Source organism: Capra hircus, chromosome 1 (genome assembly GCF_001704415.2).
Source record: "Capra hircus breed San Clemente chromosome 1, ASM170441v1, whole genome shotgun sequence".
NCBI classification, from domain to species: Eukaryota; Metazoa; Chordata; class Mammalia; order Artiodactyla; family Bovidae; genus Capra; species Capra hircus.
In genome coordinates this window covers 116,388,110-116,416,029 of record NC_030808.1, presented here as the reverse complement: position 1 = coordinate 116,416,029, position 27,920 = coordinate 116,388,110, and the positions used below count along the sequence as shown (strand labels likewise).

General features: G+C 41.3%; 2 protein-coding genes across 3 annotated transcripts in view; one reads left to right on the top strand and one right to left on the bottom strand.

The window, feature by feature from the left end:
• Window positions 1-27,920, top strand: part of MED12L (mediator complex subunit 12 like) — a 360,401-nt gene that overhangs the window by 210,100 nt on the left and 122,381 nt on the right. The gene's annotated exons all lie outside the window — the stretch shown is intronic.
• GPR87 (G protein-coupled receptor 87) lies at window positions 270-27,724 on the bottom strand. 2 transcript variants are annotated; one of them, XM_018049012.1, is made up of 4 exons: window positions 27,615-27,724; window positions 27,431-27,524; window positions 9,852-9,983; window positions 270-4,470 (listed from the first exon to the last, which is right to left on the bottom strand). In XM_018049012.1, the coding sequence occupies exons 3-4, from the start codon at window positions 9,883-9,885 to the stop codon at window positions 3,428-3,430; spliced, it is 1,077 nt and encodes a 358-aa protein (XP_017904501.1). In that variant the 5' UTR covers window positions 9,886-9,983; window positions 27,431-27,524; window positions 27,615-27,724; the 3' UTR covers window positions 270-3,427. The 2 variants fall into 2 exon arrangements, with proteins under 2 accessions (XP_017904501.1, XP_005675497.1); XM_005675440.3 differs by having other exon boundaries at window positions 3,350-4,470; window positions 27,431-27,723.

Genomic DNA, 27,920 nt, shown 5'->3' with positions numbered 1-27,920 from the left:
TTTTTTTAAGACACATCTGTAACTTACCTGGAGAAGGAAATGGCCACCCACTGCTGTATTCTTACCTGGGAAATCCCGTGGACAGAGGAGCCTGATGGGCTACAGTCCATGGGGTCGCAAAAGAGTTGGACAAGACTTAGCAATTAAACAACAACATAATTTTTTATAGGTCTAATTTTTTGTCAAACATTTCCATCTTATATTTATCTAGGCAGCTTCAGGACTGTGTGGCCCCCCCCCCCCCCACACACACACACGCGCACACACACTGCTTTTTGTTAGCACTAAAGATGACTGACTGAAGGAAGCCTAGAGGGAAGGCCTAGGCCATGGTAATGTGTAGTCACAAGCAGTAACTAGCACTGGACTCGTTTTCAGTTGTTTCATAAATTTACCACTAGATGGTGATAGAGGGCTGGGGGTGGGGCGCAGAGCGTAGCTAATTCATGTTTATGTTTAAATTTGAAAATGTTTGATCTTAATGCTTTTATAATTCACTTACACATATCCAAAGATTATTGTAAATATCGTCTTAGCCATAATTTTTTTTTCAAACGTAGGATGTGCCTAGTATTTATTGATTTGATAAGCTGTTTTCTTGTGGTGTTCTGTTTGAGACAGAATATTTACGACATTTAAGTGATCCTCAAGCTTTATTTTGCCCTTGTTTTTTTACTTTATTTTTTTCTTGTATATCACATTTCTCCACCGTGATCATAACATTTATGTTTGAGATTGTACTGTGTATTCACAATTTTGGCTTAGGTATTTAGTCTGAGCTTACGCCTTTTCCAAATTATCATTCCTTTGAAACTTTAATTGAGAAACACAATACTGATATACTATTTGGAAATGAGAATAAAATGGTATGAATGGTATAATGAATATAACAGAGTTAGTAATATGCACACCAAAAGATTTTCTGCAAGGTAAGTTTCTCTGCATGTAATTTTTATGAATAATAGAAAAATTTCTTTTTGAAATTATCTGGATATATTTCTCATTTGCATAAAATAAAAATAGCTATGTTAAAATTGCTGCCTTAGGTGGGTCCTAAAATACTGAATATAATCCAAAATTCCATGTAAGAAATTTGATTTCAAATATAAAATTATTTCCAAATTTTCAATTAATTAAAAACCAATCAAATAGAATTTTTACTTTCTTCAATGTTAGTGCAGCAGTTTATATTAACTTATGACACCAACACAATATTTTAAATTATTCCTGTGGATATTATGTTAGTCATGTGACTGATTCATTCTTGGTTGTGACACGGTATATTTGTGTAAAGTACAAGCAGTATGATTTGATGCTTTTGTAATATGGCTTTAAGAAAATGGAGATAATACTTTCAAATTTTTTCCCTAAGTCAATGTTTTAAGCTGTCCCATTGACTTAATAATGTAATTTCAGAGAATAAAACCACTATATTAAATGTACCCATTAACTCTACAATAGTACAATTTTAGAAACATTAAAATGGGATTGAAATATTTTAAGGAGCTCTTAGAATTGAGGCCTGAATTTTAGAGAATTAAATGCAGTGTGGGGTTAGCTCTGCTAAGTTTCAGAACACCAGATGGACTCATTTGATGAAGATGATAGGTTCTTAGTTCTTAGGCATGTTCTAAGGTGAGCATGCTTTACACACACACACACACACGCACACACACACACGCATACACACACGCACACACACACACGCGCACACACACACACACACAGTGAGCTGTGATGTAGAGCCAAGTAGAGGAAGGAGAGTCTAGGACACACTGTACTGAGGGTTTTCCCAGGTGCAGCATTGCTCCTCCTTTTTGTATAGGGCAGCTGTAACTCAGCCTGGGTGTCATGAGGAGAATGGAGAAAGGAATTAGCCTTTCAAACTGTCTTCTTCAATACCTAGTGTAAAGTATGGCTATCTTAACCTAGCTAGTGAACAAAACGAGCAGCAGGTGGTGGTAGCTAGGCACATGTCCAAGAGAGATGTGTATTAATTCATATACTGTAGATCCCCTGGAATTTATGGAATTTGAATCTTGATGGAGAAATAGATACTCTGATAAAGGTCCTTGGACAGTTATTTTCAACTCTTTGCTTCTGTCCCTTCTGTTAAACCTGACTCACCTATTAGACCCCTTTTCTGTTCTTGAACCTAACCTTGGTAGTCAGTTAGGCTGAGATATTCTTGGGACCTGCTTCCTTCTTTTTCGCTCACTTTAGCTTTTTAGAATCGTGTAGATCGTTTGTACGAGTCTAAATAAAATGAAGCCTTTCACTGTTTTATATGTGTACACATCTGCTCTGTCTTCGTTAACCATAATGATACCTTTTCGTTGGCAAACATGCCTTCATCCTGGTCTTCTAATGCGCCCTTGGCTCCTGTCACATGTTAGGAACCTAGACAGTGGTCAGGCAGCTGCAGGCTTTGAAAAAGCATGGAGGTTCAAAGGTTTATATTGAAGAAGGAGAAATTATTCTAAGATTTTAAGTTACCCTTAATCTTTTTGACTTGATGTATTGAGCTCTACAACTGAAGGTTTAAAATGAATGATATTCCTATTAGAGATTGGATATAATTTAAAACTATAGTTTTTATAAAATAAAGATTATTAAATGGCTCTTAAATAAACTATATGTACTTGACTGTTAATGCAGCCTTCGTCTTCTGTTCTCTGCCCCTAGCACATAAGAATTCAAATGCAGCATAGGGTTATAATAATGGCTCTGTAAGTTCAGTGTTTTATCAAAATCGACTTGTCTTAATACTCAGTCATACTTTTTTCTTCTCTGAAATAAACTAAGTTTAAACTCAGTTAAGTGACTTCAGTCTTTTAAAGTGTATTGCTTAAAAAAATACAGCTGAACCTCCTTGCCTACTCCTGCACTGTGCAAGTTTTTCTGATGTGCATAAAATGTAAACATAGATGAGGGACTATGGCTAATGTTGTGGGCAGGTCATAGATACAATGACAGAGAAACCTAGCAATCCGTGTTTACTCAGTTACATCTGCAACAAATGAGCTGTGTTGAAAACAGCATTTTCTTTCCCAAATCTTAAGGATCAAGGTCTAACAGAGTTCTCTCTACTTCCTGTCCTCTCAAAAGTGGCTTCAGAGCATCAGCACTTCCTGGACGATGACTGCAGTGCGCTGGCAGAGCTATTGCCTTTGCTGCCCCTGAAATCTGCTTCTTAAATTTTGAGTCATGATTCCTGCTGCTCAGCCATATGCCATCTCGTCAGTTTCACTTTCTTCGTTGTGCCTTAATGTTTTCCTCATTTCTGAATTATACCCCAAATTCATAACATTTCAGTTCTCTTCTCATCCACATTTTGATGGGCTCAAGCAAGGATAATGAAAATACACATTTATTTACACTTTGTACATAACTGACAAACAAGAGTGGGTCTGGTGATCTTGAATTCCTACACGTCAGTATAATCATAGTATATGCGGACCTCGGATCTTCTAACACTCTGTAGTGATCGGATGCTTTCGCTCCTTGTTCTGATGTTTGATTTTTTGAATAGCCTTCTTGAAAATGAGCGACACATGAAAAAGTAAATGATTGGGTCCAGGCATACGTTGCACGCAGATAGGAAAAGTGTCATTTCTTTGCAGTAATACAGGATTTTGTGTGCCGACTCATCTAAAAGTCTGTCCAAGTGACTGAAAGTAAAGGGAATCCTACACAAGTGATAGGGCAGAAAACAGGTAAAGAACACAGCCACGACCACTCTAATGCTCTGGTTGTGTTTTCGCTTTCGGCTTGACTGGCTTATGAATTGCCTGCTGGATTTGTGAATGTACCTGGAAATAGCAATGTAACACCCGATCAGTATCACCAGCACAACCACGAACAAGCAGCTGTTGATGTAAGTGATGGCGTTATGCCATTTCACTCCCAAAGGACTCTTAAGTTTCGTGCACTCATGAATATTTTCCCTCGTTGGTTGGACATTGGTTAGAATGATGTTTGGCAAGGACAGGACAGCCATGAGCACCCAAACACAAACAGATAAAACCTTTGTAAAGGTTATGCTGTACATGCGAGAGTCACCAAATGGCTTTACCACCTTCAGGTAGCGATCAATGCTTATTAGCCCAAGAAACACAATGGAAGTATACATGTTGGCGTAAAATAGAACCGAAGAGTATCTGCAGAGGATAAACTTGAAGTACCAAGGTCCAAGTCCTGCATCGTGGACTATTCGAAATGGAAACGTCAGTGTCATTATGAGGTCGGCAACCACTATGTTTTTGAGATAAAATATGAAGCTGGTTTTATTCCTAATGTGAAAGAAGATCCATACTGCTAGACCATTCAGCAAGATGCTTGCCACGAATATAACGAGGTAAAGCCCAGGCAAGACGATAGTGTCGAATTCGTTGTGAACGGTGGTGTTCTTTCCGGGTCCATCGCTTGTGTTACTTGGGGTGTGATTCCCTGGGCCATGCAGCTCATTATCTGTAGGAGAAGTGGGGAGAGGTCACTTCATGTTTTGCATGCATGCTCTGCTCATGCCAGGCTTCCTTACAGGCTGAACTACTGATGTTTCGGGCTAGTTAAAAGACGTCTTTAGAAATTTAAAGAGTCTGTTTAGTGCACTGTTAATGTTTTGAGTGGCTAAAGAATTGGTGGTCTCACACAACAAGATCCTACTCCATAGAACAGAGAGCAACCCTCAGTATCCTGTAATAAACATAATGGGAAAGAATATGAAAAAGAATATGTATTTTGTTTTGCTGTACACCAGAATCACTTTGCTGTATACAAGCAACTAACACAACATTGTGAATCAGCTGTAGTTCAATAAAGAAACAAACACACAAAACATTAAAAAATATTAGTGACCTCACCCTTGAATCGCACTTCCCCCACCAAATCCTTTGAGTAAAATGTGAATTTCTGGTCCGTTGTGCTAATCATTTGAATGAAAATAAATATACCAGTGAATATGATCTTGACTCAATTTTTAATTCAGTTTTGATATAATTACAAATTGAATAAACTGGGGAGCAGCAAATTAAAATTTCATACACAGAAGGGTAGCATGTGGTTATTTTAGTGCAGTCTTTGGCAGGCTCTGAAATATCTTTTTCTCTCTCTCAGTTTTAAGCTATTTGAAATGTGAAAGAGTAAAACTAGCAGGTCATTTTTCATTTATTCATGTATTTTTGGGGTAATACTTAAAAAACGTTAGGGAGCATTGTTAGGAAGAAAGACAAAAAGGGACAATTGTCATTAGTATTTAAATTCATTATCAAGGAGGACAATGCTTAAAAATAATTGCAGCCTGATACCTGCTTTTATTTATAAGCTAGGTTATACCTATTATGCTAAGAATATGAAAATTTTAAACCCTTTGCTATCTTGAAGTCTTGAGTTCATGAGCCTTACCACTGAATCACATAATCAGTGGAACAGTTTATGAACACTGGATTTGCGTGACTGCCATGAGGAGGGGCCTCTCAGATCTCCGGCTGCAGGGAAAGTAATTGACGGGCAGCTCTAGCTCAGTGCTCTGAACCCAGCGCTGTTTTCCTGCTGATGCCACACTTCCATGGATCACTCCTAACCAGTAACTAACTGAGCACAGTAGGACCATTAAGACAAGCTGGCTCCTGGGGCAGTAGGGAGGGGTTCCTCTGATGACGACTTTGTCTGGAGCACTTTTCATCAGTCTGGTCAAAACTTTCTTCCAACTACACAGAAATATGAATCTTCCTATTTGCTCCCTGCTCCCTTCTCTCCTCCACAGGGGGTTGGACCTGCGTAGCTGTCTGCAATTCCTCTGGGCATTCCTGCTATAAATCTCCTGGCCATATGGTTACTTTTATCTGCTGCTGCTGCTTTTTGTTTTTGAAAACTGAAACTGTTTACAAGTGAACTTTTTGGGCTGTGACTTTACAAGAAAAGTCATCTCTGAATTTTCATGTCTCACTAATACATTTACCATAATGACAAATATGCTTTGGAATGATTTTGTTTTAGGGCTAACAGCACGATTTTAGCCCTCAGTTCCCTATATGACAGGCAGCGTAGTATGAACTTTGTTTTTCTTCTTTGAAGAAGTGAACCAAGGAAGAGAGTTTGGATGATTTTTAATCCAAAAACAGGTTCTAAATTGCTGCCTGAAATTTTAAGTGTATAGGCTCTTCCCAAGTAACCTTGTCCTCTTTTTAATTCTTTCCCTTTTATTCTCTGCTAGAAGTGTTTTTAAAAACGGGTTTCCCTGGCTTAAATATCCTTAAACAGGCTGGTAATTTATACCTGGACTAGCCTGTTATGATGAGACCCGCAGTATTTATAAGTTTAAAATGCATGATTCAGCTGCCATCTGTATCACGGTTGCCAGTATCAAATATTGTCGTAAACAGTATCATTCAAGCCGATTTTGACTTAATGAAGTGTCTTGGTCTTGGTTGCTTCTGTACCACCAGGTGCATATCAGCGTCCATAACCTTAGAAGCTTCTTAAGATATGCAGTTTTACCTGGGTTAAGGTACCTGCTTGAATTAATTTCTTCAATTAAACTATTAGCAGTCCCTTTCGTCTAACCCAGAAGAGACACCTAAAGGAAGTATGGAGAGGACAAGTAACTTTTAATTAGGATGAGTGGTCCAGCTGAGGGACCCCACCCGAAAAGGGGCAGCTACACCATCTCCGGAAACACTGGCTATACCTTGTAACAATGATTTTCAAAGCCATGGTAAATGCAAATAGAAAGGTTCACTGGCCACAGATACATACTGCATGTTTAGTCTCTCAGTCCTATGCAACTCTTTAGAGTGTTGCTCACCAGGCTCCTCAGTCCATGGGATTCTCTAGGCAAGAATACTGGAGTGGGTTACCATTCCCTTCTCCAGGGGATCTTCCTGACCTAGGGATTGAACCGGAGTCTTCTGTGTCTCCTGCATTGCAGGCAGATTCTTTACCTGCTGAGCCATTGCGAAGCCCAGCGTACATAGTAGGTGTGGAGTATTTCAACTCCAGTGTTAGCTCCCTGGATCTGCTATGCTATCCATTGTGGGATAGAAGGACCCCTACTTCTCTGGGTTGATGAGGAATTTTGTGTCCATTATATGCTTTAAAGTTTTAATTGTATGAACAAGCACTCTTATTAAATAATGATTTACTGATCAGTCATGGTTCAGAGAAGGTGATGGCACCCCACTCCAGTACTCTTGCCTGGAAAATCCCATGGGTGGAGGAGCCTGGTGGGCTACAGTCCATGGGGTTGTGAATAGTCGGACACGACTGAGCGACTTCACTTTCACTTTTCACTTTCATGCATTGGAGAAGGAAATGGCAACCCACTCCAGTGTCCTTGCCTGGAGAATCCCAGGGACGGGGGAGACTGGTGGGCTGCCATCTATGGGGTCGCACAGAGTTGGACATGACTGAAGTGACTTAGCAGCAGTAGCAGCAGATCAGTTATGGTTATTATTAAAGTTAGTCTTAAATCAGAATGTTAGAAATAGTCCTGATGTGTACTCTGAGTCATGAATAATACCAAGGCCAACTGACCTCTTTTCACAGTGATAATTGAACTGATTTGTAGCTTTGAGAGTGTCTGCCAGTCCTGTCACCTCACAGTATTTGCATCCTTAGTTTATGTATGAGATTAACATTTTGAAATACAGGACTTCTTACTTCACTGGAATAGGCTTGGGCTTGGTTATTACTTCATTTGCAAATTTCACATTTATGATGCAGCTTAAACAAACTAGTGGTTAAAACCTGTTTTGGGTTATTCTATGAAACACTGTGGTAGTCGAGGGAACAGTCATCTGTGGGCTGCTCTGGAAGGCTCAAAACTGAATATAGAGAGTTTTTTGTGACACTTGATTGATTGATTTTTTTTTTTTAAGAATTAAGACTATGGCATATTCTTTCCTGCCAGCTACCTCCCATCATTTCCTTTCTGTATTATTGCCTCCAGTTTTCCTAATGCCTGTGGCTATGCCCAGAAGCAGTTCTCTGCAGTGTTCCTGCTCAGGAACAATGTCCATTTAAAGTGAGTGGCTTTCTTTACGCAGGCGGTTTTATCATGTGGTTCTTTGCTGTCAGTAAAGAACTTGGCTGAGTTAGGAAGCATTTCTAATGACAGGTATAATAGTGATTCAATTAATAAAAATTAGAAGCTGTTTTTACAGCATAAAGGCTATTTTCTCCATCTCACACACTCCTTGTTTCCTTGGATGTTATTCTCTGTGTTATTTAGTGCAGAGCTTGGTTTCAGAGGGAGAGTTATGGTCAGATTTCCTTTTTTATTTTCCCCCTGCACTCCTGCTTCCAACTCCTTTTAAATTAAGTTAGCAAAGGCAGTGACCTAATAACACCAGTACCAAAGTAAGTCAAAATTTTGTGCCAGTGTGTGTTTGAGGGTGGGGCTTCCCAGGTTCAGTAGTGGTAAAGAATCCCTTTGCTAATAAAGGAGATGCAGATTCAATCCCTGGGTTAGGAAGATCCCCTGGAGAAGGAAATGGCAACCCATTCTAGTGTTTTTGCCTGGGAAATCGCATGGACAGAGGAGCCTGGCAGGCTGCACTCCATAGGGTCGCAAAGAGTTGGACGCAACTGAACATGCATGCAAATGTGTGAGAGTGATATTGTGGTATGTGTGCTGGGGCTGTGGTTGCCTGTTTGTGGATAAGGGGGATTGTGTGTGTACTGTGTGTGCTGAAGAAATGCATAGATTTTGTAGTGAGAAGCCTCATTAGTCCCACGTGGCTCCTGTATTGGACAGTGGAGATCAAGGGCATTGCAGTCCTGTTGGTTAATGTTTTTTCAAATTAAGTTTTTTTGGAGTATGGTTGATTTTCAATGTTGTGCTAATTTCCACTATATAGCAAACCGAATCAGCCATATATATATATCCTCCCTATTAGACTTCTTCCCATTCAGGTCACCACAGAGCATTAAGTAGAGTTCCCTGTTCTATATAGTATGTTCTCAGTAGTTATCCATTTTATACATAGCATCACTAGTGTATGTGTGTGAATCCCAATCTCCCAGTTCCTCCCCCACCCCCTTTCCGCTTGGTATCCATGTATTTGTTCCCAATGTCTGTGTCTCTACTTCTGCTTTGCAGATAAGTTCATCGATACCAAAAAGTCCTCTTTGACAGTGCTGGTTCAGTCACCCCTTGGCTTTGTGAAATGGAATAAATAGCAGCCATTTTGCTGGGTCTTCTGAGAGTTAAAAATGCTCTGCATACATTTCAAGCACAGTATCTGGTACTTAGTAGGTGGTCTGTCTCAATGTCAGGCCATGATTTTGATTTGTGTCATGAATAGCAGTCACATTCTGAATGAAATGTGATGCAGACCCTTGTTCCTTTTGCTTTTGGAGACCCTCCACTGTTGCTTATGGGGGCATGTCACATTTTGACACTGAATGTGAAAGCATCAACAATATGTCACTGCTCTACCTGCCAGGTGGGAATGAAATACCAAAGTCGTGCAGATGACCGGGTGTCACTGACCTGGCACAGCTGCCCTGGCCAATCATGTTCTAGTTACCCAGAAGTGCAGGTAGGTGTTGTCTTTGGTCTAGACTGTTCCATCTGGTAAGTAATATATACTCTAGTTTCAGCGTGAAAGACTTCCCCAGTTGTTAGTTTAATCTTCCTGTCCTTTTACAGATCATCTCTAGATGAAACAGCTTAAGACAAAGTTAAGAGTTCTCTGGGCAATGCCATCCTGCATGTTTGCTGTTTTACATTTAATGAAGGCAAAGATAAATGCAAGTTTATTTTGTTAATTGATTTGCCAACCACCAAAATTAACACATGGTGTAAATAACTGTTACTGATTTTCTTTGCATTTTCCCCTACAGCTTACCTGGTAATTTTGCAAGTGTCAAGTTGAGCCCCATTCTTTAGTTGTGAGGGACTGAAAGCAAAAATCTGTGTCAGGAAACACTCGGGGACAGTTCAGTCAAGGGGTCAGCATAGGTTATTCCTGGTTTGATTTCTAGGGGAAAAAAGAAAAAACAGTTGAGCAGGTATTTGAATACACAGTACTTTGATTTTCACTTAAAAAAAAAAAAAAGAAAAAAAAATGCCCCTTGATTCAGAAAAGGCCTACCCTTTTGTTATGAACAGCTGTGCCACGTAAGACTTGTCTATTTTTGTGTGCTGTTTCCACTTGCCAGGGAGCATGGGACATTTCTGTGTATGCCTTCTCCATCCGAATGCCGCTGTGTGGCCCCGGGAAAGTTACTTAACATCTCTGTGACTCAGTGTTCTCCTCTCTGACATGAGAGTGGAAATAATCATACAGCAGAATTGTGACAAGAATTATGTGACATAGTCCATAAGAACCTGGGTCCAGGAGTGTTCTCAAGACACTTTAGCCTGTGTCTGGCAGTATTGCTTCTACTTCACTCTACCCCACCCCACTGACCTGAAGCTCAGCACATGTATTTAAATGCATCTCTAATGCCTCAAAAATGCAATTGGAGATTGTTAAAAGTCAGAAGATCTCCGACCAATATATGTTAAGAGTTTTATAAACTCAACTATCTTCAGTACCCAGTCTTATAATCTCTGGGCTTCTAGTTCTGGCTTTACACTAACTAGCTGAGTGACTTCATCATGTCACTTAAGCTTTTCTGAACTGGGCTGGAAGGCTCTAAAAAAAAAAATCCCCAGCGGAACTCAGGTTTACATGGGCTTCTGTGTTTTCCTCAAACATAGCTTCACATTAAGAATTTAATACTGCTTGAACCTTTATGTTGAAGTCCCTGTATTTCTTTATGATAACTGTTTTCCATCCAACCTCAAAGTCTGGCTAGGAGTGGATAATTAAATTGGCTTTGAGTCATTAGTTTTTGAAATCTTGGCTAAAACCTCAAAGCTTTCTTAGCTTCAGATTCCTCACAGTCTTTTTCCTCACGATTACCCGAGACCACACGTGCACGCGATGCATGTTAGTTAAACTGTGACAGTGCCCCCTACTTCTCCTTCGGCAGCCTGTTCCCTATTTTCTGACTTCCTTCAGGTATTCATCAAAGAGAGAAGAGATCCTGGGAACTGTTTTGGAAAGTGCGCCGCTGAAGTCAGATGTCTTTTGGGAAGGATTCCTTCTAGGGGAAGTCACACTGTTTCTCATGAAATGAAACTGTGTGAGACCTTCATGCCCCCTCAGCAATACTGCTTATAAATACCGCAAAGCTGCAGAGAGACCCCAAGTAACCTCACCCCCTCCAAGTCCAAAGCAATCTGTAGGTTGCGTAAGCAGTCATGTCTGCTGGTCAGCAGGCTCAGAGTACTTTCAAAGCAAAAGCATATTTAAGGATTGGGCAGCCTTTGGAGAGGCATGCATTTCTTTCTGTGTTACTTTGTTCTTCTCTTCTGTTCCCTAGTGGCATGTGACATTTGGATGCTCCATTTGGTAGTAGATGGAAAAAGTGGCGTCCAAATGTTCAGTGATTTCCTCCCCACTACCAGTCATCTCTTGAGAGTTTAGATGCCCTGTCCATGTCTCACCTTGAATCATCAGGGTAGGTGGTACATAGTGAGTAGTCAAAAAGTATTCATTGGTTTATGGAGCATAGATAATAGACACCCTCCTTTTTGGGTGCCAGTGTTGCAGTCTTTTTAAAGTAACGCAAGGAGGTGAAACCCTACTTTCTTTTAATAAAGTTTACTGGGATTGAGGCAGTTTTCTAAACTTTATAATAATGACCCTTAGATTTCATTACACCTTATTTTCTCGAGTCTAACTTTTCATGGAAATGTTTCAGGGAGTTTCCATGAAAGACATCTCTGATTTCATGTTCCTCTCTGGTAAAGTTATGTGGTTTTCCTCTTCTTGACTTCATTTAAACTTTACTTGATAACAAGAAATCCAGTACGGCTTGTCCTCTCTGGAGGAAAAGCAGTATCTAGTGGGTGAGCCGTAGTCACAGCAATAGATAGCAGACAGTTATTAAGGAGGACACGGAAAAGATTCTGGGAGAAATATTTGCATATCATATTTATTCTCATAAAGGGTTAAATTCAGAATATACAAAGAACATTTACAACTTCCTAATAAAAAGAAAATAGCCCAACTAAAAAGTGGTCTAAAGATTTGTATAGACATTATATCAAGAACACATGAAAAAATGCTCAGTATCTTTAGTCATTAGGGGGATTCGAATAAAAACCACAATGAGGGCTTTGCTGGTGGTCCAAAAGCTAAGATTCCACACTCCCAGTGAAGGGGACTTGGGTTCTGTCCCTGGTCGGGGAACTAGATCCTGCATGCTGCAAATAAAGATCCTGTGTGCTGCAACTGAGACCTGGAGTGATCAAATAACGCATAAATATCTCTTAAAGAAACCAAACACCCACACAATGAGATAACTCTTTCATATCTCCCTGGCTATAGAGTGGCTGTAAATGAAAAAGAGGGTAACAAGTATCGCCAAGTATATAGTGTCACAACCCTCATGCATTACTGGTAAGAATTTGAAATGATATGGCCACTTCAACAGCAGTTTGGTAAATTCTTAGAAACTTTAACCTGCATTTATCTTACCTGATAATTCTATTTGTAGGTAGCTACTCAAGACTAATGGAAACATAGACCTATGCAGAGACATATATGCAGATATTTTTAATAGCATTATTCATAATAGCTAAGAATTGAAAGAATTGAATCAACCCAAATATCAGCTGATGAATGAATACACCAAAGGTAATATAGTCAACAGAATGGGTAAACCAAAGGTGATATAGTCATAGAATGGATAAACCATAGGAAGTATAGTCAAAGAATGGAATACAACTCAGCAATAAAAAGGAGTGAAATTCAGCTATAATATGGATGAATTAAAAAACACTGTGCTAGGGAAAGAAACCAGATACAAAAGACCACATACCATTTCAATGAAATGCCTAGAAGAGGCTAATCTATAGAGGTGGAAAGTAGGTTAGGGCTGAGGGTAGGAGTGGAGAGATTAACTGTAAGGCGGGTGAGGAATTTTATTAAGGTGAGAAAAACTGGATTATGATGGTGGTTTCAGAACTCTATAAGTTAATTAAAAATCATCAAATTGTACATTTAAAATGGATGAAAATTATTGTATGTAAAGTATACCTGAACAAAGTTAAAAAGGAACCAAGAGTACATAGAAAAGAAATAGACACAGGATAGCAATTCACTGTGCAATAATATTGAGTTTTATAGACCAAGGAAAAGTACCTTATAAGCACATTCCTTATCATGTCTTGAAGAAGACAGTGAAATGCAAAGTACATTTATCAAGAGTTCCACCCCTTGATGTAGGTGTGGGACATTGCTCAATGATCTGGATGATTCATTTATGAGTTTCTTCTTTTAGAATTTGGTTCAGAATCTAGAGACCCTGGCTGTGGCTGGTGATTTGTACTTTGGGGGAATCCATGCTCTCATTTTCTTAATTCCCATTGAAATTATGTGAATGAGTTGGGTCTTAATTAGTTCAGACCATACATGGACTTCCTGAAATCAAATTTGTCATCCAGGTTTGGGAAATACTTTATTCTCCTCAACTGGCTTGTGAGAGTTTCCTCTTGGCACCTCCATCTCTTTTACCACTTTCTCTAGATGAATTACTTCCCAAAATTTGGGTCATAGATCCTCATTTTTTCTTTTTGTTTTTCTCGAGTGTTCATGTCTCCTTGGATGCTCAGCCATCACCTCTCTTCCATAATCTTCCTTCCCTAAACTTCTGTTCATTGTATCATCTTTGTTCCTCAGACTCAGCATCTCTAAACTTTAACTTTTTTTCCTTTCTTCAGCAGAAGCCATTTTCCTTTCATCCCTCTTTATGAATATTTGCTTCAGCCCTTGATCGAGAGAGTTTAAAACCTCAGGACTGAATTGGATTGTTTTCCCTTGGTCAGGCACTTATCTAGTCTTGCTGCTTCTTCTGTTACAGTATCATTCCTTTGCTTCCTGTCGTCACCTTGCTGCTCAGGTCAAGGCCCTCCTAGTTTCATGTGTGGCCTTGTACTGACCTCCTCCCTGGTCTTTCTGCTTCTTGCTTCTCTCCTCTCAGATGCTTCCTGCTGCTTTTTGTTAGATTCTTCTTTCTAAATTACCCATGTCATCATGCTGTCTCACCCTGAGTACAGTATGATAGGGAACTTCTCAAGTTGCAGTGATAACATATGTAAGGAGTTATTTTCTTAGTGTTGGAGATTATGGAGCGTGGAAGCCAGAAGCTGTTGGGTTCTGCTAATTAAAAGGTGGCTCTCAACTTTGGGAGAAATCTTCTTGTTCCATAATTAATCCTCTGAATCAGATGACAGTTGTACCTCCTCTGTAGAATCATTATGAGGTTAAATTAGAATATATGTTTATAAATTGTATGTTTTGTAAATGGAGCTTTTGCTTGTGTTTTTACCATTAATCCTTGCCTACATGAAATTCAAGATCATTTTCATTCGATCAGGAATTCTTTATGCTAACTGTTGCCTCACAGGGGCATGCCTTTCATTTAACCCCGTGCCTTTCTTCATGCTGAGTCCTGCTCTTGAATGATCTCCTGTCTTCTCCTCTTTCCCTCTCTTGGGAGTCTCTACCTCCTCATCAGTGTTAACCATAATCTGACCTTTCCTGTGAGTTTAATGTCTGAAAGTCTACTCATATTCCACACTCTGGGAGTTATAAAGATGGAGGGTAAGTTTCTGCCCTCAAGGAATTTAGAATCTAGTTGAGGGTCCAGAAGTAAGTAAACCACAAAATACAGAGTAAGAGGGGGGATGTTGTAGAAATCCAGACATGGTGGTGTCCCTTGATGAGCAGAAGCAGAGGTCAGGGAGGTTCCATGGGAGCTTTGATGCCTGGGTTGTGGCTGGTTTGCCAAATGTGAGATGGGGAAGGAACACGTGGAAATGTTCAGCATGGCCCAGGATAACGTCATCTACTAGGGAGATGATGGCCTCAAGTGGTAGAGATGTGGGACGGGTTTGGGGCACATTGAGGAATGAGTGGCTGCTGATGCTGATGCGAAGGGAGGAGGAAGGTTGTGGCCTCCTAGTATTAGGCAGTGGGTATTGGTCTCTTTCACTGATAGGTGGGCCCATGAGAGGAGGAGCATGTGGAAGAATGGAGTTCAGATTTCCCTTTGTGGATATCAGGATGCCTACGTAGTGTCCATGTGGAGGTGTCTACTGAGTAACTGAAGTTGAGGTCTGGGGCTTGGGGAGGTGGCCCTGGCTGGTGGTGTACTTTTAAAGTTGACAGAAGATCAGGGATAGAAAAAGCAATGGGAACGGGTGCGATTGCCCACGATGACCCTGCCCAATAGACTGAGAATAGGAGAGGGCTGACTTTGAAGTTTTTCAGGAGCAGTTCTCCAGAAAGGGAAGTGCCTAGAGGAGTGGTCAGAGAATTGGAAGGATTATCAGACAAGATTCATGTCCTGTGAACCTAGACTTGAGGTTACAAAATAAGAAGTTGTAACTAGTTTTATCCTGCAGGGAAGTCCAGAGGCCTAGGGCAGCAAAGTGCCATTGGATGGAGTTCAGTAACAGAGAGGCCACTGTTGGTCTTTGTCAGAGCTGCATAAGTCATGCTGTGTAAGTGTGGGGGGCAGAGGCAGAGGGCTGATAACAGAGGGTTGAGACAACTCTTTCAAAAAAGAAAAACATGTCTACCCTGGGAAAAAGAGAGGGAGAGAGGTGGGAGGTAGAGATAGATATAGGACTGATGGAAGTTTCTGCTAAGCTTCTCATTTAATGTCTTAACATTTTAAAATATTTTTACTTGGCCTAAAAACAAACGAGAAGCAACCCTTGGCACTACAATGAGCTGAGTAGGGTGGCCGTGTGGTGTTAGTCTAGGCTCTGTGAGTCTCCGCCTCTCCATCTGAATAGTGTGTGCATTGATGCATCCATTGTGGGGGTGACTCCAAAGTTGACATGAGAACCTGCACGAAGCATGTGGCACAGTTGTGCAGGGTGAGGTCTGAGTCTTACAAGCCCCTGTTGCATGTTGCAGGCACACGGTAGAATGCAGTTTGTGACTGATGGGTTGGACGAAGGGTGCAGTGGAGTTCTTGCCGCCTTGTTTATGCTGACACTGTTGTGTGGTTTGTAGTTTCAGTCACCCAATGAGGAAGCCTTTGACTGAGCTCTTTGCTCCAAGAGCTTCATTTCAGTTGCCTCTGATCCTCATCTGTCTTTCTTCAGCAGCAGCACTGATATTCCCTCCACCTCCGACCCCACCCCACCCCTGTGCAGTTTATCACAGAGCAGCTATGCATACTGTGCGCATCCCAGCGCCTGCAGGGTGTTGCAATGAACATTGCTTCAGCCGTAGTTATGGGCTTGGGTCCAGGGCCTTGCTGATGGGCGGAAGCCCCGTCCTGCCACCTACGGCTCCACAAGCTGAGAGCTGATGAAACCTCTCAAGAATGTGATGTCTGTGGCAGGTCTGGGTTTCACGGCCATTCCTGAGGTTGGATAGTATCGATGCTTAGAGACCTTCTGGTTTTTTTCTGGCCAACCGTTGATATTTTGATTGTTTTCATAACCCTTGACTATTTTCATAACGGTATTATGTTGTTGTTAGTTGTAAGCTGGCTTTTTAAATGAATGAAATGAAATAGTAGAAAAGGACACGTCCTCGGTGTCTCATGGATCTTAGGCCTTAAACTTGTTGCTTGGTGTCTCCTACAACTCTCTCAGCGGCCCGTGCCCTAGGTGTGTGTTATGCCTCTTTTCCTCCCCAGCCAGGCCGATCTGAGGTTCAGACATGTGAGTCAGTATGCCCTGACAGAGCTAGTAATAGCCGGGATCAGAATTCCTACCAGATCTGATGAAAGCCGTATCCAAGTTTTTTCCCATTATCCTTCCCTAGAGTCCCAATGCAGAGCAGGTTTCCATAGTTGGTATTGGAGGGCGGGAGGTGGGAGGGGGAAGACAAGGCAGAGGCAGCCTTTGTTTTCCCTGTTGAGGCCAAGAAGGAACTGCTGATCTTCTAACCTGGAGGTATAGTTTGGTTTGACCTGAGCCATGTGGAAAGCATCAGGAAATTTCCCTCTTGCCTTGAGAAAGATCTGCCCAAACTGAGTATGAAGTGTCCAGCAATGTTTGCTGCCTCCTCCCTTTGGGAACCTGCTCTCTGGGTCACCAGCTCACTGCAACCTCTCCTGACTTCCCCGGGCCTCTTCACTCGGGAGCTTTGCCTGCCTGATCCTATAGACCCCAGCTTTCACAGCTCTTGATTCATTTATCATTTATCCTTATGTGATGACACTTGATCTGTACGGATCATCCAGTGGTCTGTGTTGACTATAAACATGCCTTTCTTCCTCTTCTTCTGCCCCCTCTCTGCCAGCTCCTCATTTTTCTTGCTTCAGTGACCAACATTGAGGGTTCATAACAAATGACTTTCCTGGTACCTCTCAACAACCCAGAAAAAATAGTGGCAGGTGAGCTTGTTTAATGCACCCCTGAGAACAAATTAATTGTCACAGTTAAGCTTTTCACCATGCCCAACCCTCTGCTGAGGCCTTTTTGTGAAAACCCTACTGGTCATATCAGAGTGCTTTTATGGTTGGGAGAACTGAGATTCTGGGTCTCCAGGAAGGAGAGCTTCACTCACGGTGGAGCAGCTTGAACCTGGGTGTGTAGGATGCGCAAGCGTCTGCTGTGCCCTGGAGGGCTAGTGGGGAGGCTGGGAAGCTGAGCATCCAGGCCCCAGAACTGCTGCTGTGGGCACCCAGCCTTGCTCCCAGACTTCCCGGGTTAGATCTTGGCTTGGATGGGGAGCTGCTGTGCCAGACTGGGAAACTGCCTGTGCAGCAGGCAGGGCCAGCAGGCATGCCCGCCAGGCTACGGCCATGCCTTTATTCTCCCTGGCTTCCCAGGGTCTCATTATTGTGCTTCTGGTCAAGATGGGAAAGATAAATGCCAGTTAAATGCTCACTCTCTAGATTCAGCTGCTCATGATTTTTTTTGGACTGATTATTTGGTGGTGGTGGTGGTTCTCACATGGCAGAGCTGTAGTTTAATTTGCCCTCCACGTCTTAGTGTGTTCTTTAGAAGCTCACATTTGGAATCACATTTGGAACTGCAAGAATTTCAGATCTGAGGGGTTTTGTGTTTTGTCACTTTCTTAGAGGAAAACTGTACTAAAAGGTAGATACTAAATGGGGATACTACTATAATTCCTGAATATCAGTGGGATGGTGCCATTGTTCCGCTGCCCGTGTGTAATGTTCACAAGAACCATCTAATGTGAAGCTTCTGGTAAAATGTGCAGCATTTCTTGCATTTTGGAATCACCTGTAACTTAAGACTCTGTGTGTGTGTGTATGTGTGTTCCAGTACTGCTAAGATACAGCTCTGCTGAAGGCCTTGGGAAAGAAACAAGTTACCTCACTGGCTACAATTTACTTCTTTTTGTAATAGAATTAGGTCACTGTATTCATAGGGCACTTCATTAATGCAAGCTTGGAGTCAGTAACCCAAAGGTGTTGGAATGCCAAGCAAACAACCTTCATTCTGGTTTTTCAGGTACCACCCTGAAGTTCTTTTAACAAAGTTAACGCTTGACGTCTATAGCCTACAATTAAGCAAAACTTGGTTCACACTTAGATTTAACATTGTTTTTTCCAGGTGACCTCTGGTTAATTTTTTACTTATTGATTGATTGATTGATTGAGGGAGGGCGGTGGACGAGGCAGGGTATGAACTGGGTTGTAAACTCCCTGAAGGCAGGGTTTGTGTCTAGTGCTTCCTTATTACCTTACCCCAGACCTGGTTATTGTGCAGGTGAGGAGCCTTAGTGAGCTTCAGCAGCTTGCCCAACATCACACAGACAGTGAGAGGCAAAGCCAGGAGATGAGGTCCAGTTTCTGTGACCCCAGAACAGGCTGCCTCTCTGCTCTGCTACTTGGCCGGATCAGTGGCCCCTAAAAAGTAGGCTAGACAGTGTCCTGGACCTCAGTGCAGCCGGCAGGTGTTAGCTGTTGACTCTCTCTTTGGCCCCGTGACCCTGCGCAAAGTATTTTAGCTCTCAGAGTTTTAGCTTTCCACTGTTTGTGAAATGAGGAAAATAATAGATACTTGGCCTGGCTCCCAAAGATGCTCTCAGAATCTGAAGAGATAGTATGTGCAACTCTAAGTGCTACAGTAATATAATTCATGGCAAAGTAGTGGAATTCATGTCAAATATTTCTTTCTGCTTAATAATAAAAATCTTCCCCTGTGCCTCAGAAGGTAAAGAATCTGCCTGCAGTGCGGGAAACCCAGGTTCGATCCCTGGGTCAAGAAGATCGCCTGGAGAAGGGAATGGCAACCCACTCCAGTATTCTTGCCTGGAGAATTCCATGGACAGAGAAGCCTGATGGGCTACAGTCCAGGGGATCACAGAGAGTCAGACGTGACTGAGTGACTGTCACTTCACTTCATAAAAATCTTATTACTCACATAGTCAAATTTTTTCATTTCCCAAGTTGAAATGTGTATTTTTCTGTTCTGTTTAGGCAAAGTCTAATGTATACATAGGGAAATTCTGAATTATTAATAGCAGTTTACTGGTCAGAGAGGTTTTGGGCTATACTCCCAGTAGGAGTAGAGGTATTGAATTAGTATATTCTAAGCCAAACTGCATTTCAGTAACTTTGGGCCCCATAAAAATTCTCAAAATCTAAGACCCCAGGTAAAGTCTTTAGCTGTTTGATTAGCATTTACAAACCTATTTAAGAAAAAATAGTACTTTTCATAGGCTTACAGAGATGTTGTTCGGAGGGTCATTCCATGGCTTAAAGCACTATACTTAAGGGTCATAATTCTTCATTATGATGATAATGATGGTGGTTGTGATGGTCACCATTCTAATCAGGTCATCAGTATGGCTGTGGGTTGAGGGGTTAGGTGTCCTCAGTGCCGCTCTCAATAGAATTGGGTTTAAGTTTAGCTCCCCTAATTTTTCGAATCAGTTTAAGCAAACTGTAATGCTGTTTAAAGTAATGAAACAAGACAGGTACCTAACAGACACATCTTCCTTCTGTTTCAACCCCTCCTTCAGTGGTAAAGATTCACTAGCGAAATCTTCAATGCCAGTGGATATTGTACAGTTCTCATCGGCATCAAACCCTCACTGTGTCTCATTTTCTCCTCTCATAAAAACAAGAAATAGAATTTGGGGATTAACAGATACACACTATTATATATAAAGTAGATAAACAACAAGCAACTACTGTATATCATAGGAAACTATATTCAGTATTGTATAATAATCTATGATGGAAAAGAATCTGAAGAAAATTATCTATACCTGAATCACTTTGCTGCATACCCGAAACATTATAACTCAACAATACTTCAATTTAAAGTCAACAAATCCGCCTCCCCCATATGTAGTCAGAGGATATGACATCACATTTAATTCATTTTCCCTGTGCTTGTGTGAATACATACACACCCACATACATACATACATACATACATACATACATACATACATACATGCATACATACATACATATATATATAAATAACATTTTCTTTAAAGTAGTTCCTACTGTTAATGTCACTGGCATTAATTACTTTTTTATTTATGAATGAATTGAACACAGTATGACCCAGGCAGAACTGAGAGAATAGGAATTAGCAGTTCCTAATTCTACTGGGTGGGGATGATCCCCTGAAAAAGGAAATGGCTACCTACTCCAGTATTCTTGTCTGGAGAATAACATGGAGAGAGGAGCCTGGTGGGCTACCATCCATGGGTTTGCAAAGAGTCAGACACAATTGAGTGGCTAACACTTTCACTTTCTTCTTCTGAAAGGCATGGCCAAAGACCTGGGGAAAGCTGAGCAGACACTGGTCCTCTGATATTTCTGAACAGCCCACTGTGAAGTAAGGAGACTATTGCAGTTGGTTGCAAATCCACATAAAGCCCCATATCTAATGTCAGTGAGGACAGTCAGCCAGGTATAAGAAGAAATAATCACTAGTATCAGCAGGCCAATAAAATACAGCTAACAGCGTAGTAAGAGAAGTGCTTTGCGGGGCTGGGGGCTGCAGTGAACAGGGGAGTGTTGCCCCATGGCCAGGCTCTGGGTTGTTGCCATGTGGATGTGTGGGTCACTTGCCACGAGACTGTAAAAATGGATTTTTGTATAAAATTACATGAATTTTAAATTCTGGCTTAGCTTTATTAAGACAGACCAAATAAAGCTTGTCTGTGGCTTACAGTTTGTAACATATAATTTCAAGGTGGGGCTGCCCCAGGTCTCTGCATGGGGTTTCTACTAGTACCTTGGGTTACCTTAAGCCTTGGTACCCACTGCCAGCTCCAAACCTGAGCCTTATTTTTAGTAATTATCCCCTCATTCAATAATTTCCTTCTTAACGTGAAATTGATAAGCTTGTAAATCAAGCTTTGAGATAGTTTATACAGTTTTAGAACTTAATGGCATTGCAGTTAATTTGGGATGAATACTTTTTCAAAGATTTTAAGGTTTTGTCTTCCTTGATGTTGATGCATTAAGTTGAACTGTTTAGAAGTGTTTTTATAGGTCAAATGGCATTTTCATATGGTTAACTTAATATGTCTAGTGCTCAGGAAATTTTGATGATTAGAACAGGCTTCCCATGTGGCTCAGTGGTTTAAAAAAAAAAAAAAAAATCCACCTGCCAAACAGGAAACCTGTGTTCAATCCCTGGGTCAGGAAGGTCCCTTGGAGAAGGAAATGGCAACTCACTCCAGTATTCTTGCCTGGGAAATCCTCCATGGTTAGAGGAGCCTGATGGGCTACAATCCATGGGATCGCAAGAGTTGGACTAAACAACAACAATAATAGTACTGGGGAGAAAAGGACAGAGAGGTTTTACTAGATTAATTCCAAAGACAGCAATATAGTAAAACTGTGTTCTCCCGTCTGCCTCCAAAGCTTTAACTGAGCTTTGAGTTGATACCTCCGTGTGGTCCCCCATCTTCACTGTATCTATTCTTTGGGTGTTGAACACAATTTTGTTTTTATGTATGAGGACTCATGAGAAAAAGTTATTTTTAGGCTGCATATTGAGAATAGTGTTCCTTTAATGCTTGTGCTTAGTTGCTCAGCCTTTTCTGACTCTTTGTGACCCTTCTGTCCATGTATTTTCCCAGCAAGTATACTGGAGCAGGTTGTCATTTCCTACCCCAGGAAATCTTCCCAATCCAGTGATCAAACCCATGTTTTCTGCATTGGCATGCGGATTCTTGACCACTGAAAGTGAAAGTCGCTCAGTCGTGTTTGATTCTTTGTGACCCCATGGACTGTACAGTTGAGGTGTTGTACTGTAGTCTGTAGACATGGTATGAATAGTTGGTTTCTTTTTTTAATACCACAATATATGTCTATATATGTGTGTGTGTGTGTATTTGTTTTATATTTGTAACACAAAATTAGAATGAATCTTTTAGGGTAACGGGAAAAGAATATTGATGTTGAGTAGGTAAAACCATAGTGGCTGTTGAACGGTGATCATAATATGCTTATTCCATTGATACAGTGACCTTTTACAATGGGATCCACTGTTCTTTTATTCATTCATTTTGCTGCGTATTATATGAGTTATACATGAACAGTTTTGGCACAGTACAAAATTTTATCCTGCTTAAAGTCTTCATTTTGCAGGCTTTTAACATGTTTGGTTTACACAACTCAAAACCAGTGCAGCTGTGCTTATTTAAGGTTTGCATGTTACTGCGCGCCCTGGATAGTTGCAAGGTACTCAGTTATGATTGGAAGGACCATTCTCTTTAAAAATAAACCAATAAACAGTAAATTGCAGTTATTTCAACTTGTCTTTTAGTCTGTTTATCTACATTGTTTTGAGAAGCCCATTGATGATTTGTTTCAGTTGCGTGTCTCACCTTTGAGTTTGGCAGGTATGAGGAGGAACAAGTTTGGACAGGCAGGTCATCCTCCCCAAAAGCAGCGTGGCAGGCCTTAAAATGCCAGCAGTCTTGAGGCAGCTGGTGTACGTGAATTCCTTTCTTGGGTCTCTTCTGTCAGTTCTCACCTTGTGAGACACAGCTGACTGCTAACAGCCCCAGTGTTTTTCTGCTATGATTCTTCTTTCTGCAGCTAGATCCTAAGCTCCTGTAGTGCAGGGACCTTGGATTATTTTGTTTCTGCTGCCCCCATTACACTGGCTTCTATTCTGAAAGCAACCAGAATCTTGATATTTTTTAGCAAAGGATCTCTTTAGACTACGAGACTTGAAAAGTGGAGTTTGAAAGCCAGTAATATTTCTAATGTGAGAGCATGTCCAGACTACAGGCAGTGCCTCCTCTAGAAGCTGAAAGGTCTGTTTTTGTCTTTTTACCCACAATAGCAAGAATGATGATCAGACTATGGGTTCAGCAAGCACTGCTTGTGTTAATTTTGTGTCTAAGACTATTCTAAGTTACTTAGATTAATTTAAAAAAAAATTGGCTGTGACATGTGGAATCTTAGTTCCCTGAACAGGCATTGAACCCACGGCTGCTGCATTGGGAGCACAGTGTCCTGATCACTGGACCACCAGGGAAGTCCCTAGATGATTTGTGAAAAAGACATTGGAATCAAATTCCAGACCTGCCACTTACTTGGGCAAGTCTTCTAACCACTCTATACTTCAATTTCCTCTTCTGCAAAACATTCATATGGGATTGATTTGAGGACTGAATGAAGTATTGCCATAATATTATGTCCTTCAAGCCTTCGAAATCTTTAACTGGAGCTTGGCATCTAGGAAGAACTCATTATATAGATGCTTTCTGAATGGTAGTAAGTATAGTCTGCCCATTTTTCAGTTGAAGAAACTGAGGCTTGCAGAGGTTCCTTCAGCACACACCAGCTGCTGTTGCTCACCCAGGTTAGAGGCCTGGTAAGGGCAGAGCCTGCATGTGAACACAAGTTGGTCTGAGTGATGGGCTTAACTACTCTTTTGCTTCTACTTGTGTACAACCCCGGGGGTTCATGTGTTGATTATAATCCGATGTCTCCTTTGTGAGAACTAAGTAATAGCCCCAGCTTGATTGCAGGATGTGATGTGCCTGAGAAGCTACTTATCTACTGCAGTCAAGTAGCATGGTAAATAAATTAGAAATCTGTGTAATTTTACCTATTAATTGTGTGTACGTGCTGAGTCACTTGAGTTGTGTCCAACTGTTTGTGATCTTGTGGACTGTAGCCCACCAGGCTCCTCTGTCCATGGGATTCTCCAGGCAAGAATACTGGAATGGGCTGCCATGCCATCCTCCAGGGGATCTTCCTGACCCAGGGATCAAATTCAGGTCTCCTGTATTGGCAGGCTGGTTCTCTACCACTAGCACCACCTGGGAAACCCACCTATTAAATTACTGATGAGAAAGAGATCCCAGATAGCAAACACAGAGTTTATTTAGAACTCTAAAGAGTGATGAGAGAAGGCAATGGCACCCCACTCCAGTACTCTTGCCTGGAAAATCCCATGGATGGAGGAGCCTGGTGGGCTGCAGTCCATGGGGTCGCTAAGAGTCGGACACGACTGAGCGACTTCACTTTGACTTTTCATTTTCATGCATTGGAGAAGGAAATGGCAACCCATTCCAGTGTTCTTGCCTAGAGAATCCCAGGGACGGGGGAGCCCAGTGGGCAGCCATCTATGGGGTCGCACAGAGTCGGACAGGACTGAAGTGACTTAGCAGCAGCAAAGAATGATGACTCAGAGCATGGTTGTCTGCAGGCAGACATGGGTCAAGCTCAGAGCTCTGCTTCCTATTTCTGCACCACTGAAGCCTCAGTTTGCTCAGATGTAAAATGGAAGTTAACAGCAGTGTATATCTTAAGGTTGTGTGAAGTTTTTTCTTTTAAAAAATAATTTATGTTAAAATATGCAGTAGTCTTAGACATACGTTAACCTACCAGTGCATGTTAATGATTGTTGTTTTAGTATTACGGTTTAGAAAGACAGTTTGTGTTGTAAAGGTTCTAAGTCGTTTTAAGAGTTACCTTCTTCTGAAATGTGTGAAATTATTATTAGAAATTGTGTTTAAAAAAGAAAAAGAAATTGCTTTATAAGAGAAACTGTGGAATCACTGATACGTAGGACTTAATGTGATGGCTTATGAGTGCTCTTCAGATGCATTTTTAGTGTAAGATTTTCATGTTGGTTAATAAGGATGTCAATGAAAGATAAGATGCACTACTTCAATACAAAATGAAGAATAACAGTTCTATTCTTCCCATATTTGCCATATAAGGAAGTTGGAAAGTTTGGAAATTGTTGCCAGGTTGTATAAGGGCTTGACTTCAATCATTGGCCTCAAACAGCAGGTTCGCATCTTATTTCTTGTTCACCTTGATGTTTTCCATGTGTTCTTCTCATCTAGTTCTAAACTACAGTGTCCTGGTTACCTCTGCTCTCCCCTCTCTTCTTTAGATCGTCAACAGCTATAGGGATTCCAGTTGGCTCTTGCCTTTCTACTGTGGCAAAACTTGCCACCCCTATAGTCATGTGTGTCTTGCAGAGGAAGAATCCGGGGCCTAAAGAGGCTGGGATTGGATGAACATCATGTAGCCGCCTGGGACAGAAAAGGGCAGGACCAGTCTTCCTCCTCATCATTAGCATCTTCTTTTGACTCAAGCCTTGGCTTCTTGATAACCAACCTGAGTGCCTAAGTACATCTCCTGAATCAGGGGAATCTAGTCACACAGGGGGCCTCTCATGACCTCTGATCGAATCCCCTCATTTTACTGTGGGAGAGGGCAGTGAGCTCCTGAGGAAATGAGAGGCTTGCTCAAGTCACACTAACTTTTGGCATCGCCAGCACCCAATCTCCAGCCGGGATTTCTGCTCTGAACCAAAGTCCTGTCCCTTGCTTGTGCACACAGCAGTCCTGTGGAGACTTTGGGATGCTCCCAGGTGATTTCACCTAGGTTTCATGTCCCTTCTCTCCTGTCTTCACCGTCATCCCTTTTATTGGGCTCTGAGCATATTTTTCTAGTTTCTCAGTTTATAGGAGTGCAGAGAGTGAATGGCCATTCATGTCTCCTTGATCTTAAATTTCTGTGGCATTTTCTCAGAGGACAGGACTAAGTGTGGAATATTTTTTGTTTTTAAAGGAAGTGAAGCCCCAAGATATCAAAGAAGGAAGGAAAGCAGACAGGCTCCGAAGGGGCCAGATAACACTCAGCTAAATAAAAACATCAACTCTAATTTAGTTTTCCTTCTCCCACTTATATCCTGGAGTGCAGTAAACCATCTCAATATTCTGTCTGCCAGGAAATTTTTGACTCAATCTCTTCATGGAATAGGATTTTCTGACTAATTATACTTTTTCTTTTCTAGACTATATCCTTAAATATGGTTTTCAACAATCTGACTGCTCCTCCAACCTCTTCTCCTTAACCAACATACACTCAGAACACTTTGCTAAAGGACTCAGAGAATACATCCTCTTGATTCCTAGTTTCAGCCTTGAACTGGCAGAAATAATAATACAGTATAAAAAGATGATAGTATAAAATCAAAAGTTTCTGGCTCTGTTTGGTAACATAGAACCAAAGTTTTTGTTGTTCATTTTACTAGTAAATTGGAGTCTCTAATCAGAATTATGAAAGAAAATCTATGTTGGAAATGTTAATATGCTTAATGTGAAACCAGACCCACTTTGAGAACATGATACAAAACACGGTAGCAGATAAATGTTAACCTAGTAAATCAAGAAAATCGCCCTACGTTATGCTCACCTATCTTTAAAAATCCTTATTATAACTTAGAAGAGTTCAAATTTTCTTCTTGATTCCCTCAATGAAATGAAAGCCTCCCTATGACTTTGAACATGAACCAGACACAAGCTGTTCCTAAGCCATTCGTCACTAGTTAGGCGGCTTTCTCAGTGCCTTTCCAAACATGTTTTAGCATGATCTCCTAAGGAATCAGGGCAAGGATTGCCGTGTTCTTTGTGTTACAATGAAAAGATTGAGATTCTTTTATCAAAATAAGGCAGTTGGGAGAGAAAACCCATCTCTTTCTCGCTCTCTCTTTTTTTCTTTTGATCTCCTTTTAAAAGAAAAGTGAATGAAAGATTATGAAACAAATTTCAGTATGGCGTCTAGGGAAACAATTATAATGGACTTTGGGGTTTACTCAACTAATAAAGCAGCTGTGATTTAAAAATTCACTTAATAGAAGTGATTTCCTTAACATCGTTTCCACTTTCGAAGGCATAACTCACAGTTTGCTTAACCTGCCTGCCTAAGCTGGGAACAGTGAAATGCTGTGAAGCACAATGGCCCGCATTTCAGAAGTTGTTCCTTCCCAAACAAGACTCGTGGATCTAATTCACTTAGGTTTCTAACTCTTACTTTCTCTTCAGATCTAAGCAGAGGTATAATTACCGTGTTAATCAGTGCTATGTCCTACCAACCCTGGCTTTTAAGAAAATAAAATTAAAAAAAATATTTCATTTACCTTTCATTGCGGTGGCTGGCTGTCCATTCACCTAATACAGGCGTCTTCAAGTCGAAACAGGTTTCTCAGTGCCAATTACAAATAAGCCTTGAAACTAAAGTTGGCAGGGAAGTAGCTTTTTTGTTAAAGCATAAAAAATAGTCGTTTTCCCCCTCCCCTGCCAGAGAAGGTAGGTCTCCCCTACCTGCCTAAAGATTATCCTTTGGGGCGCCCTTTCAAACCCTCCTGCTCGGGAACAACTGGAGCAACTGGCTCTCTTGCTTGAGAAGTGACTCACATCTGAGAGGTGAGATGTGCAGACGGGGGAAAGCGCTTCCTGAACCTGCAGGAATGAGACAGTGATTCACCTGAAGGGAACACAGAGGGCTGGAACCCGGAATGCCAGAGGACGGTTTAAGGAGCAGGGTGTCCAGGCTCAGGTTGGGCCTTGCTAAGTCAGACCCAGTGTTTAGAAGGATTTTCTGGTGGTGGTGGTGGTGGTGGTGGGAGG